The sequence below is a fragment of the Pyrgilauda ruficollis genome, unplaced genomic scaffold, assembly GCF_017590135.1.
Source record: "Pyrgilauda ruficollis isolate IOZ18807 unplaced genomic scaffold, ASM1759013v1 scaffold17, whole genome shotgun sequence".
Classification (NCBI taxonomy): Eukaryota; Metazoa; Chordata; class Aves; order Passeriformes; family Passeridae; genus Pyrgilauda; species Pyrgilauda ruficollis.
Genome location: NW_024515875.1, coordinates 8914929 through 8929705, shown reverse-complemented (window position 1 = coordinate 8929705; position 14777 = coordinate 8914929). Strand labels below are relative to the sequence as shown.

Genomic DNA, 14777 nt, shown 5'->3' with positions numbered 1-14777 from the left:
TGAAGTAGAGAGTAGTTCTGTAATTCTCAAAACTCACTGCTGTGAAAGAGCGTAGACAGGGTTTACTGATCATATGTTTTACTGTTTTACATGCGTCCTTTTGTTTGTATTATGAGAGGATTATAAAATCACTGTAATTTAATTTTTACTCTTTTTTTTTCCTCTAATCTCTCATGTAAATCTTTTTGATACATGAAACATGAATCCTTGGATCAAAGTCACCAACCTCAGTAACAGTACTCGGTGAAGTGATTTGTCACCAGTAAGACTTTCCCATCCTCTGAGAGGCAGACATTTAGCATATTCATCAGGTTGTATCTACACTGAAGCAAATAGCATTCATATTCATGTGTCTGTTTTCTCTCATGGTTTACAGATTGCCTTACCAGCATAAGCTAACTTTGAATTTTTTAGGACATTTATTTTTGGTATTTTATAACTAAATCTTGAAAGCTCTGACCTAAGAAGAGGTAGTGGATGAATTTTATTGGCTTGAAGTGAGAGTCAGGGAAAGAAGAACTTTCCCTGCTGCAGGAAAAGTGCTAAAATACAAGTGGGTTTGGTTTTTTTCCCCTTGCATATATTTGCACGTCTGTGGAGTTCCAGAGCCGTCTGGTATTTCCTCTGCACTGCTGCTAGTTATCCCTTCTCATCCATTTCAAAAATTTTCTTCTCCCCAGACTGGTCCCCAGAAGCCCTCACTTTGTTCCCAGTTCCTGGGATGGCACTGGGAGAAGCACCAGCATAGGCAGGGTCTTGGAGGCTGCTCTTTGTCTGTGTTTGAGAAGTATGATAAGACCAGATAGATACAAGTTGGTGGGCCATTGTCAATTGCTTTATGCTGTCATTTAAGCAATGATATTAAGAAAAGAGGTGTTTTTTTTTTTGCAGGGAAGAATAACTTAGGCAGGGCCATGCAAGGTGACTTGGTCTATAAGGGTGAGCAGAGATCTTGAATTCTGAGCCTTTAAAAACACACAAAGCCAGCAGTTCTCTGCATATGTATTCAAGGTGTGTATTTCTCTGTGTGTTACCGTGTGCCAGACTGCTGCTGCTCTTTGCTGTGGCAGGATAGCAGAGCACTGTGAGAGAAACACACCTCACTCTGTGCTTTAAGTCATGGGACAAGTCACAGTAGAGTAGTAGTATTAAATTGCTGTAGCTAGATGAGGTTTGGGTTTAGGTGTTAAGATATAGATAGCCAGTGGATCTTCTGACAAGGACCTTCAGTCAAAGACTTGGGAGCCCTGTGCTGTTTCCATCCATGTAAATTCTCTGTGTATTGTCTTTCTCGATAGAAAGTTCTAGGTGGTAAAATAGCAGGCACAGGAAAGGTTGCTTCTAGTTAATTCACTAGCTTTCAAAATAATTTTTTATGCTGAATTAGTTGATTTTACCCACTCCCCAACATTAAATGTATTCACAATCCTGGCAGGATTTGCATTGAAGACTGCATTAAAATATCAGAAATCTCTTTAAGACCTGTTTTACTGCTGAAAATTCTCAGTTTTGCACTTAGGCACTATATGATTATAGTACTTTGTCATTTAAGTCCTATTTGTTCCTTCTTTCCTTTGCTAATGCATAATAAGGTACTTTATAATGTAACAAAGTACCTTATTATAAAGCTGCTTTTGTTGTTTCTCTGTGTTACATTCACATGAACTTCTAACTTAATCCTAGAAAAATTATACTTGAGACTTTGGTTTTGGCTTGTCCTCTTTTGTCATGAGTAAGTTCATATGTTTAAGTTGGAGATACCTGGGACATAGAAATACCTGTAAACAGAATGGTCACAAATGTTAACACAGGCTTACTGTATACAAATGGTTAATATGTATTAATCTCTTAATAGCTGGGAATTCAGTAAGATCAAAGTAACATTTCTAAAAGATGAAGGTTGTTTGAACTTTTTTTGATGTGTTGTTGTTGGGGGCTAAGTTTTGAGCTTTTAAATTTGCACTTCTTGGGTTTTGGTAGGTAAGGGACTAATGAGTTAATAGGCTGTTTTAACTAATTATGCAGATGTTACCTTGAAATACTCTCCCAATGAAAATATTGACTGGGCAGAGCAATTATATCCTTGTCTCCATTTATAATCAGAAAATGTCTTACATAGGAGACAAGAGCAATTAACAGGACCTTAAACATAAGTTTGACAAAAGTATTAATGCATGAGTGCAAAACCTAAATAGTTCCATGACTTTAGTTCACTCACTAAAGATGGGACTTAAAATGTCCACAGCTTTCTCATCTTTTAGGTTTCTCTGAACACTTTGATTGTACTTCATGCCTCAAATCTAGTGCTGATTTGTTTTTCTTCTTTATTCTCTTTCAGAAAGATGAGGTGTACCTCAACTTGGTGCTGGACTATGTTCCTGAAACAGTATACAGAGTTGCCAGACATTATAGTCGGGCCAAACAGACACTCCCTATGATTTATGTCAAGGTAGGTAACTGACAGGTATGGTTAGGTGAAGAAAGATAACTGAAATACACCGTGGATACTCTTTTCTGACAAGATAATAAATTTTCAGAAATTTTTAGAAGCAAATAGATCTTGAGGAAAGGAAAAAAAATAGAAGTACTTGTTGTTATTGTGAAGGAAGAATAGAGGGTTGAGACTTAAACAAACACTCCCAATTTCTGACCTTACAGAAATCTTGGAATGGGTCAGGGAGATTGAGTGTGGGGGGAGTGTTTTGTTTTTGAAGCAACTTAGATGGAGACTGAGACCAGCCAGATTAGCAGCTTTCAGTTTCCTGAGGTGGTGAAGACATAATAGAACAAAGGTCAGGAACTGAAAGAGGATGTCAGGAGAATGTTCTCTAATCTGTTATCTTCCCCTTTTCCTGGCATATGAGTAAGAGTTCATGTGCTTTTGTTGTGGTCATGAAAGGCACATTTTTGTTTCCACTTGAAGATCATTGGCTTGTATCTTCAAAAGCTACATGGGATAAGGTGCTTTTATGCACATTGTAGTTTCAAAACCTTACTCAAGTTGTCTACATTTTTTACACAGGAATTAAAATAAATAAAATTTCTCATTTGCTGTCAAACACGGGACCCATCTGGGGCTTTTTTCATATATAGTTCTGTTTCATATATTGTGGTGACCACAGTCCACACACTAGTGAATGATGATGTTTTCACATGCATTAACTTGTTAGCACAGGTAATATTTAATGGCACACAGGTAATATTTAATGGAAATCACCAACAAAAATTCCTGATGCATATTGATTTCTCCAGACTCCTCTTTAAAAGTATAATGCTTAATGTAAGGGTTGGCTTAAGAAAAAACTTCAGTTTGGTTGAAAGAGGATGAACATTTCAAAGGTGGAAGCTAGAAATAGTAATTATTTAAATAATGAAGTTTTGTGCCATAACTATGTGCATAAATTGTAAATGGTGTAAAACTTTTGCCTGATTTTTAAGAAAGCACAGAAATTTATTTATTTTCCAGGAGACTTCAAGGTCACTCTCTTGGTCTGTTGGTGTAGCATCATGTCTTCAGGTTATATGCTCCCCAAAATCTGTAGGCTTGGCTTCTGATAACTTGTTTATATATCTTGTGTCAGTATTCTTGCCCTAATTGTTCTCTGTTGTGGGAACTTGACAAAATTGTTCTTCCTTACACTTTGAGAGAAAAATCTGCTTCAACTCTTTCATCTTGCAGGATGTCTGGGACTTCCTGTTCCAGGTAGTCTGGATAGCTATTCTTATTTTGCTGGCAAGGCTTTTATATAATCCTGTATTTAAAAAGATCATGTTAGCTTAATGTCATTAAAGATTTTGCAGTTTTCCAGACATCTTGGCTACACAAAGGTCACATCATACCTATTTGTTCACTTCTGATGGATAACTAGGCAGGCAGAGAGCTGCTTTTCCCTGAGTAACAAAGGAATGTAAAGCTGCACAGAAGCTGTTCTAGTAATCTTCTGGTTAATTTTTATTTGTAATTTCTAACCTGGTGTAAGGAGTCCTTGGAAATTTTGGGTTTGCTGTGTGGAAATGAAAGGCATACTTTATAAATCCCACATGTGTTGACTTGACCTCTCAAGTTAGAGCAGACTTTTGCATTATTTTGCAATACACTTGCACAATACATACTAGGGACTAGAACAGGCAATTCGGAAAAAATGTTTGTTTGCTTTTCTTTGTGGTTTTCAGAATCAAGTATGAAAACCAGAGGTCTAGAGCCAAAATTCAAGCAATTCTCTTCCCTCTCCTACTTTCCTGCCAAACAAACAACAGAAAAAAAGGGGGAGAGAAAGCGTGACGACAAAGATAATGGTGAAAGAGAGGCAAACATGACCTGATATCAATATCAAGTAATTGCACCTGGTTATATAGATCATTAAAGGTGAACTGTGGAAAATGTGCTTATAAAAGAAAAGTGTGGAGTTGCATCTCTGGTATAGTGTCCTGCCTGTAGCTTGATTTTAAGTGGAAACTTGTGGGGACACAACAAACATGAAAAATAACCTGGCAGCCCTTTGTCAACCTTAAAACAGGGCTTTCCATGCCTTTGTGACTGTATATGCTATACATCCTTAATTGTATCCAGCAGCTTTTTATTATCCATAGCAAAAAGTGTGTAGCTCCAGAAGCTGGACATCCTCCCCTTGCCCTGTAAGCTTCCCCTGTGAAGCTCTTGGCTTCGTAATATCTCCCCTTGCTGAGGGGTTAGCCAGCCCTGGACAGTGGGCAGAGAAAACTCCCTCAGCATACTTGTTTGCTGTGCCTTGCATAAACTTATTTTGAACAGTTGGTTTTATTTGCCTTCTGGTTTTGTCCAGGGATTTGAAATTAAAATTACTCTGTCCCCTCAGCAAGAAACATTGGGAGATTTACTTCAGTGTCAGGCTGAGACACTACCCTTGTCTTCCCTAACTAAAGGGTTTTCTTTTGGATTTTGTGGGGCATTTTTTTTCAGTTGTTTGGGTTTTTGGGTTATTTTTAAGAACCTGGAATACTTCACTGCTGTGAAGATGCTGATTTGTAGAGCAGACTGAAACACCTTTATTTTGTGTATGCTTTTTATGATTGCCATTATTTACAAATGTTGGAAAACTGGCACAATTATTTCTTTGGAATTATGCTAATTATACTATCTCAAAGGACACATAAAAAGATTTGAACCACATGTGTGTGTATGCAGCAAAGCGTGTGTGGGGAAGATATGCAAATACCTTGCCCACCTTCATAGCCCTAATAGGCATTCAGTATGGTCTTTTTCTCAGTGATTTTGTTTTTCTTCTAATAAGGGTTTGTGCTAAACTAATTGTTTACCCTGATTTGACTGGTATTTCTGTGTTCCAGTTGTACATGTATCAGCTGTTCCGGAGTTTAGCCTATATCCATTCCTTTGGGATCTGCCACCGGGATATAAAACCACAGAACCTCTTGCTGGACCCTGATACAGCTGTTCTAAAACTCTGTGACTTTGGAAGGTAAGCACATTTGTGGCCTGAAACCTGATGAAAAGATCTTCCTTCAAAGTGAACCTTAATGCAACTTTGCCAAGAAATTCTCTGTGTCCCTTAGAAAGTCTTTATGTGTAGCTTAAAAGAGGAATTACTGATATTTTATTTTCCCCTCAAAGTGAGTTCAAAGGAGTGGCAGGGAAGAGCTGGAAAAGGGTATTAAGAGGGGGAGAGAATTAAACTTCATGCCTCTTATTTTTGCAGGTATTAGAAAAATAAAATAGATACACCATGACTTGGGGAAAATACTGCAGCATGGAAAACCAGAACCAGTTACTGCAGTGAAGTGTGTTTGGGCAAGAGAGGACAGGCGTGGTGGCATTGTAACTTAAAAAGGCTGATGTTACACTAGTCAGTCTACTTGCATTTACAACAATTCACTTAATGCTGCAAATACCACAGAGGCTCAAAATCAGAAGCAGCACTTCCAGTTGAAGCTCTTGGATAGTGGACATCTATGTTCTAGTTTCCAAAGGCACATTTATTTCCAATATCCGCTCAGAATCACCTTTAGAGTCCAGCCCCCATCTTAGTACTGATGCAGAAATTCTGGCAATTAGCAGTGAGACAGGACATAGATTTCTGTCTGAGAAAGTTCAGTCTTTATATTGTGCTGTAACTTTGCAGACTAAAATAGTTGGGGTATATGTGTCAGAGGTCACAGAAGCTGCTGTTGCTAAATTTGCTTGCCCATAGTGAGTGGGAATGTCAGATGAGGGTTACTCAAGCAGTGCATCGTTGTGGCTGGTGCCTCCGGATCTCCTCCTCAGCTCTACCTCACCAGCGTTGGAGCAAAGTAGGAATCATGCTGAAGCTCAAAACTGACAATGAATAAAGGGAATACCTACTATTTTTTATCAGTGGGAATTTGTTAACTGTAGTTTCTATACAGAAAACTGAGACTTTTTAAAATGGGTGGTGGAATTCTTCCAGAGGAGTGTCTGGAGAGCTGAACACTGGATGTGGCTGGCTTGCCACTCTGCAGTGTTTGGTGCTATTTAGGTGAATGTCTTATTTCCAAAAGGGAAATTTTGTCTTCCAGCTCCTTTTTGCCTAGCCCTTGTTAATTAAGAAAGAAGTGTAATATACCCATAGACTCATGTTCCCAAAGTAATGTGGTCTTGTGGTCCATTCTTTTCTTGGATTCTTTCAAAGAGAAGTATTGAGGCAATACTGTAGGTTAGATCCTTTGTGGCTGATCGAGTACAGTATAAGAGAAACCTTCATGTTAATTGTGGACCATTAACGTGAATGCAATGGCAAAGGCTTTTTTTTTTTTGGTCACCTCATACCATGCTCCCTTAAGTAGCAAAGGAGCAGAATATTGTAATGGAAATTAAAAACCAACCGAACAAAAAAAAACAAACCAACAAACAAAAACCCCGAAGAGACAAAAATACCCCACTCAGTCCTTGTGAGTATCCAGAGCTTTTAAACCTTAAAGGGTGACTACATTTGACCAAACTGTTTTCTGTCCTCTTTTCCACTGTAAACAAGCCTTTGTATCTGTCAAAAGACAGCTGGCAACCAAAAATTTGACCCTGTTTTTCACCTAGATTGTACTCAGAATTTCCTTTGCTGTCCCCAGTAGAAGGTAATGCTTGATGGATTGAACTGATTTCACAGTGAATCAAGGAGTCAGTTTGCATCAGCTTAGAAGAACACTGTACTTCAACATTTGGGAATGGGGAGTAGGCGAAGAGTGCCAAAGCTTAGTGTTGGTGTGCACAGCAATATTGTAGAAGTGCTCATTACTGAAATACTGTTGTTTCCTTTCCAGTGCAAAACAGCTGGTTCGTGGAGAACCCAATGTGTCGTACATCTGCTCTCGGTACTACAGGGCACCAGAGTTGATCTTTGGAGCCACTGATTATACCTCCAGTATAGGTATGTGTGTGCATTTGGTTGAAATCTGTACCAGCTGCCTCAGTTTTTATCCTGTACTGAGGTGTAAAGGTTTCCAGAGATCTCATATATAAACCCCAGGGGCTGGATTTGGTTGTAAATTATTAGGTACCACTTTTTAAAGAAATACAAATGTTTTGTAGATGTCTGCTGTGCTTTCTACAACTTTTGAGATTTCAGCATTAATTACACCAGGAAAGGGGCTTTTTCAATGTAGGGGGGGGGGAAATCTAATTACAAGCGAAAAAAAATCCGTGTAATGTTACCATTTAGTTTAAAAGTAGGTGCGAGACCTCAAGCCAGAAAAGCATTTTTAGTAACTTGAAATAACTGTAAAGAATGTCTGCAGAAAACCAGCTACTGCTTCTGATGTGCTGTGGTTTAGACATAAATCTGTGATTTATTTACTTGGCTTTTAGTAAAGAGTTTATAGGGGGACGTAAGTGTGGCCTAATGATGGATTTTAAATTCTCTTTACAACTTCAATATATTGTGTACAGCAGTCCTTCTAATTCAGTTAATTCTGCTAGCTTTTACTGTCCTTCATTCATTAATTTTGAACACAACTCTTTCTATATACCTGACACATAGCTGTGTCATGGAAATACTAGGGAAGCTGGAGGTTTGATGGAGATCAGGGAACAGCCAAGTTTTCTTACATTAGAGAACCAAAAATGAACAGCAAAATGAAGAATCTTGGAAATGGACAACAGTGTGTTGGCTGGTTGTTGGTAACTACTTCAGTTTTTCAGTCAAGATACTGCCTGGGCTCCTTCTGAGTTCTAGTGCAAAAGAGAGCAGATTTGGCTCTCAGCACAATACTGGGGAACCTTTTACCTTGCTTATGGACTTGAGTCATTTAGGCAAGGTTTAAAGGATTCAAAAGGATTTTGAGATCATGATCAACTCTTGGCAGACTATGTTTTTAACCAGTATATCTAAACTCACAATGTTTGAACTATTTTGAAATTCAGTGGCTGGCTAACTTGTTTTAACTCTGCTGTTCTTAAAAAGGAACAAAAAACCTCACCTCATTGTGTTCCTGAAGACTTCCCTGCTCTCACAATTTTTTTTCCCATTAGTTACTGTTGAGTGTGTATTGTAGCAACTCTTGCATATCTTCCTGGTAGGAAAAATAGGCATAACCAAGAGTAGTCTGGGGAAAGTACGGCACAGTCAAGATACAAGGGCAGAACTTACTGTTGGCTGCTGCCAGAAGTGGCAGCCCCACCCCTGCTCTTGCCCCTGGATACCCTGGCTCTCGCAGTTTACTGTTTAATTTGCTGATTCAGCATCATCTGACAAGAGATTTTGGCAGGTGGACTTCCTGCTGTGTGAGTGAGTGCAATCAGCAGCATTGTGCAGTCCAGTAAGCAGCAAAGCCCAGGTAAAAGCAAAGTGTTGTGAGTGTATAAATGAGGGGAAGGTAGCTGATCCCATTTGACATCTTATTGCCAGCTGAGAGCTAATAGATTGGTTCAGCTGCATTATCAGAGTGCACTGAGACCTCTTGTTGCAGAGGATAGCTGCATAAAACACGTATTTTATTTGTCAGTAGGAGAGACTGATTTGTAGATAAGCCTATGAAGTGTCTTTTGCTGCAACTGCAGACCCTTTTTCAAGTTGTGCTTTCCATTTTTTGTTGTTTTACCTGTTGGTCTCTAAAATGGTTCTAATAAAAATTCCATTCTGAAGTGCAATTTTTCACTTGCCTCCAAAAATATCTTGAATTTCAGTCACTGTTCTGACTTTATTGTGCCAAAAAACCCCACCTGTCCCTCCAAGTGCTTTCTTTGAAATTTGCACTGAATTGCTTGAAAATTAAGTTCATATTCCTTCGTTTCTTCCTGTCCTATCCACCTTCCCCTTCTTTCTTAGCAGTCTTTGGATTCGGGAGATGAGCAGGAATAAATTGCTTTTACAAGCTCTACAGTTTCCCACTGTTCTGCAATATGCTAGAAATTCTAAGGGTTAATTTTGTGGTGCTGCTGTTTGTACATATTTCTTAGTTCTTGCTGATAGGCAGCAATGGTGCATAGTGAAAACCCTTCCTTATTTCATGTGGGATTGTTCATCCAAACTCATCCAGCTTGTTGGAAAACCAATCAACAAGCATAGAGGGATTTACTGAAAGAAGGAAAAGAGCATGTGATTCTTAGTGCTTTATCCATAGCTCAGAGTATAGGGAACTGTGAAATGCTTCAGTATTGTAATACTGCCTTTTCAACTTACATGTTGGCATGCTTGGTTTTTATAGTTCTTGTTTTCCTTGTGAGTTAGCGTAAAAACCTTTTGCCACTGTAGTCTTTATCACTCTAAGAATCACTTGTGTGTGTGTGGTGACAAAAAGTGAACTTTATATGTAAGGCAGGGATCTTTATTCCCCCAGTTAAATATCCTCTAATAAAACTATGGTAGAAGTAAAATCAGTGAAGAATACAAAGCCAAAAGAATACAAAGCCAAAGCTAAAGTATTCTAAGTAGAAATTTTCCTACATTATCTGCAAGGTTTCCAGCTGTTTGTGTGAAGGTTTTTTTTTGTTTGTTAATTTTACTGCAGGGCTTATGATTATAATGCACTACAATAGGATAATGACTGGAAGTATTTCTGAGCAAGAAGTCCTTTTTAAGACTAGGCAGTGACACTGGTGGCCCAATACTTTACAGCACAGCCAGCTGCATTATGACCGTGTCAGGTGTTAGTCATCTTGTTTAGCATTGTAACCAGGAGCTGCATTAGGATGTCTGTCTTCATCCAGATTGCCTTTAAACACATGAGTTTGTCCTCGTGACATTACTTGCTCTTCAGTGTACCAATTGGTTCCAGGATGTATCTCTTCTTCCTGGATGTCACAACAAACTGTAAAATGGCATTTAACTTCTAGGATCTTGATTGTTTCATTGAAGTGCATGACTTCACTTCTAACCCAAGAGGTCCCTTTAAAAAGTAACTGAGCCAGGGGTGTGATGTTTGTTACACTTCTGTAAAGTACCACATTAGTTCTGCATTTAAATATATACCATAGTAAGAGTAGCATCAAATCACATTTACTGCAGTTAGTGCCTCCAGCAGACCTGGGACTCTATTTTTAAAATAACGACCTGGGAAATGACCTATTAGAGTTCTTAAATAGTCACTGTTGCCAAATAGCTACAAATCCCTACCCATAATAGTTCTGTTATGTGCCTGCCTTAGAACTTTACAGGATTTTCAATGGTCAAGCACAAATATTCATGTCAATTGGGTGCCTTCATAGCTTGTGCAGATTGGGCCTTAGTGCTCCTTTGGCTGTGAATTCTGCACGTGTGTGTGTTTGTGTGTGTCCCTAAAGCTTGCTGGGAATGGACAGTTTACTTCCTGCAGCTGATTTGCAGGAGTCTGTTATTGTTGTTAGTTGTTTGGGGGTTTTTTTTGAGTGGGGGGTGGGAGAGGGAAGTGGGGGGCTGGTTTGTTGGTTATTTCCCAAACCAAGCCCTTCAGCTATGTCATGACAGCGTTTTGGCTGAGGCTTCTTCCTTGCCAGTCTGTGTGTTATAGCATCCCAGATATGTTGATGGCATGGCTCTGGCTGTGCTGGTCGTATAGGTGATGCTGCTGCTGAACAACCCTGGGGATGGCTGCCCACGTTCCCCTATATTGTCCTGGGACAGGCACTGCCGTAGGGGTGAGTGCAGATGTTTCTGTTGCCTCGAGCTCCTTTTGTATGGATAGAAGCTGTGCAGCTGAGCTTTGCCTCAGTCTCATGTGTTTTTTCCCTAGGTGAGGTGCAGGGCAGGGGAGGGCTCACCAGATCCTGGTGGTGTTTCTGCACGAGGGGCTGCTGGTCTCAGTGCTTTTGTTCCACCGCTGCGCTGGCAGGAGTTGGGAGCATTCCAGAGGGAACATTTATAGCCACTGGCAGGGAAAGATTGATCTGCATGACCATTGCTGGCTTCTCTTGGGGTGTCTGAAAATAAGTATCATGTTCATTCACTTTCCTAGCAAGCGCGAGTGTTTTACTGAGCTGTCTGGGGCAGAAGCTATTCTGCAGGTATGTGTAGTTGACCTGTCTCAGAGTTCCTTGGGGAAGAACCACCACAAGGTGTGTCCATGAACAGTTGCCAAACAGTCAGAAGGATTTGCTTCTTTCTCAAATGGCAACTTCCAGTGCTGAAAGTAAGCAGGTGTGTTAATTTACTGAACGACTCTACCACCTGTCATTGTAGTTTCATCTCTTCATTGCAAAAGAATAGAGATACCTGTGTTTAGCTTTTCTTCCAAACACTGGAACAAGCATGTATTTTCAAGCATTTTCATGTCTCAGCCTTACTCTTTCTCCTCGTTCCATGGATCTGTGGTGGTTTGATGTGCGAAACTTCTACCAACAGCACACCTGCCTGTAATCCTGAATTTTGCTCTTGTTCTCACATCCCAAATATTGTTTCAAACAAGCAGCAGTGAAAAGCACTGTGGGTCTGGCATTTGGCAGCTAGAAGCTGTTGATTTTATGACTTCCCAGGGCTGCTTTTCTGACTCTTGGTTTGTTTCCACAGTTTCCAGAGCAGCAACTTTGAGTCACCTCCAAGGTGGAGGAAGTCAATCAAGATGAAGGAATAGTGAGGCAGAGATGAGTAGATGAGTGTAATAAAAAAGTAGGAAGGTAAATATGCCCCATAAAGCATCAGATAAATGGAAATTCTTAATTTGTACTCTTAATTTCTCTCATCTTAAGTGGATGAGAGAAACCTTTTTTCCCCCCTTCCCTTCCTCCTCCTTGTCCTCCAAATAACGACTTAGAAGACCTAGAGTGCAATTCAATGAATGGTGCTTGTGCTGTGAAGAAGACAGCCAGCTTTTCAACTTGGGAAGGCAGAGTTTGAGATCAGAAAAAGTGAAATTTATGGACAGGGTGTTAATTTCCAACTCAAAATGGCTATTGCATGCTTACAGAATTAAAGCTAAGGAGTGTATTATGCCGCTTCCTGATTTAAGGATAAAATACTTGTTTTCTTGCCTTCTAATGCTAGAATGCATTCAAAAGCAAGGGCATTATGAAGATTATATTATTAGACAATATCCATCTAACAGCTCTAAAGATCAATAAAGTAGTAGAGACTTAATTTAAGAAAAGTTTTGTAGTACAAGAGGCTATATGAATTTTTGTGTGTTTAAATTAATGGAGGTAGGTTAGGTGGTAATGGTATTTATCTAAGTGTTCTTTAGTCTAGGAAAGATATGGCATTAGCTACCATTGTAATGTGTGAAAACTGTCTGAAATAAGCTTATTTGAAGGTTGCTATTGCCTGGTAGTTGTATTTATTCTCTGTATAGTTTAGACTACATTTCACTGAAGGCATGAAGAAAGTACTCTTGCCTGCTTTCTTAAAATGAGTAGTTTTCAGTATTTTCTCCTAAAATTTCACATTGTCCCAACTAGTTTGGCATCAGGTCCATTTGTTGACATGTTTTCTTTTAAGATTCTCTCTTAGTTTGTTTATTAGCTAATTTAAAGCATGTGAATGAGAGTCCCAGTTTGCTTTAATTAACTTGCACATACTGAAAAGAAATAGTTCAGAAAATGCTTCTTCTCCCGTGGGAGCAGGTAGTTACACCACATATTAATCTGTACCAGTTAGCTCTGACTGTACTAAGACAGAAAAGTCTCTGGGAAGGAACTACCGTAAGCTGATCACTTCCTTTAAGTAACATGTCTTTAAATACAGAAATTAGTACTTGTTTACTTCAGGCTTGAGGAAGAATTTTACCATCCTGATGTGGTAGATAAATTTTTTAATGCAAAATATAAAGGGTGTGGGGAGAAAAAAGCAAACTATCCTGGAACCAAATTTTAGTCAATGTCATAAATTCCATCAAGTTTCAGCAGAGATGAAATTTCTTAGCTTGTTCCTTATTGTGCATCGCTTATCAAGAGTTGTATAAATACCTGTGTATGTTGTGTTTTGTTTCTGTCACTCCTTGGAGCTGCTCAAGTTAGCCTCCACTCTCTGGATTTTGTTGAGAATGCTTCAAGGATTTGTTCACTTCCTTGTCCAGGGAACATTGCCCAAGTCCTAATTTGGAAGTTGGTGAAATTACATGCCTAGAAAAAAGATGGAGATTTTGAAATGCCTGTGTTTTACTTCACTGTGTATTTCAAGTGTTAGCAGGTAAAGTAAAGGAAAAGTAAATAGACTTTTAACAAGACTTAAAATTGCCTAGTTTGGAAGATTTCAGTGCATAAGGAGCAACAGGTTTCTGATGGATTTTGTTGTATTTTTGAGGGATTAAACCCAGCATGAATGCAGCAAGTATTCCTCAGCCATTGCCACCTATTTCCTCATGACCTACATCCTTTGCTTTTTTCCTCTGTTCCCATGTGGTGCCCTCAGCTTTCTCATGTGCCCTCTGCTGTTTGTGCTTGGCCTTCTTGAACAAGGACCTGCACATTGTTTGACTGGTTTGCAGTTGCAATTTGGCAGGGCTGGGGCAAGCCTAGCACTTCCCCCAGGGACTGAACCTTCCTCACCTTGGCAGCAACACTGATGCTTCCCGCTGTTTTTATGAAATCTGATTTGAGACTTCTGCCCTACAGACTTGTCTGAAATGGGCTGGTGGAGTGCAAAAGCATTTCGGGAACCTAGGAAAAGCAAAACCAGCTCAAAGCAAACTTAGTGGAGCAGTCAGACCAGAAGATGATTTAAAATAGTTTAAGAAAACCAGACTAATCTGAAAAAAGTAATGCTAGCATAGTTTCAGAATCTTAAAGGAAGTGAATTTTGATTGATGTCTTACTCTCCTGTCAGCTTTGTGTTTGTATATATTCTTTCAAGTATTTTTCCTTGCCATATATAACATTTTCAGTACAAAATAAGGATTTAGGTTGTAAATAATTATTACAGATTTGGTGTAACTACTTGTTTTACAAATGACAGTCTAAAGGACTTGGCTTATTTAAAACCCTTTAAAGGTATCTTTAAATAGACTTCTAAGTTACAGTGCTCTGACTGCTTAGTACATTTAATCTATCTGTTCAATACTTTTGAATAAAGCTGTGCTGTCTGTTGAACTGTTACGCAATTCCTCTAAACCTAATAGGCATGGAAGACACAAAAGGTGATGCTTTGCATCATGGTTTTGCTGGATCTGTTGGTCCAACAGCAGGAGCTATCAGAGAGACATTGATTAGCAGATAGATGTAATTAAACATTCTTTATATGATTCCTTCTTAGTTTGTTGTCCAAAAGAGATCTTAGCACCTCAGTGGCCATATCAGCTTTTATTAAATGTGACTAGAAGATTAAAAAGCATCATCTTGTATGTTTGCTTGTTAAAAAACTTCAAAGTATTTCTGGTACTGTTTACATTGTAAGTAGTAACTTTTTAGGTTAAACCCTGATGCAATG

The 14777-nt window shown here is 39.1% G+C and overlaps 1 protein-coding gene across 1 annotated transcript in view; it reads left to right on the top strand.

The window, feature by feature from the left end:
* Window positions 1-14777, top strand: part of GSK3B (glycogen synthase kinase 3 beta) — a 149400-nt gene that overhangs the window by 90138 nt on the left and 44485 nt on the right. The window contains exons 4-6 of the mRNA XM_041464119.1: window positions 2339-2449; window positions 5326-5456; window positions 7270-7376. Coding sequence (XP_041320053.1) covers window positions 2339-2449; window positions 5326-5456; window positions 7270-7376 — 349 coding nt within the window. The remainder of the gene's footprint in view (window positions 1-2338; window positions 2450-5325; window positions 5457-7269; window positions 7377-14777) is intronic.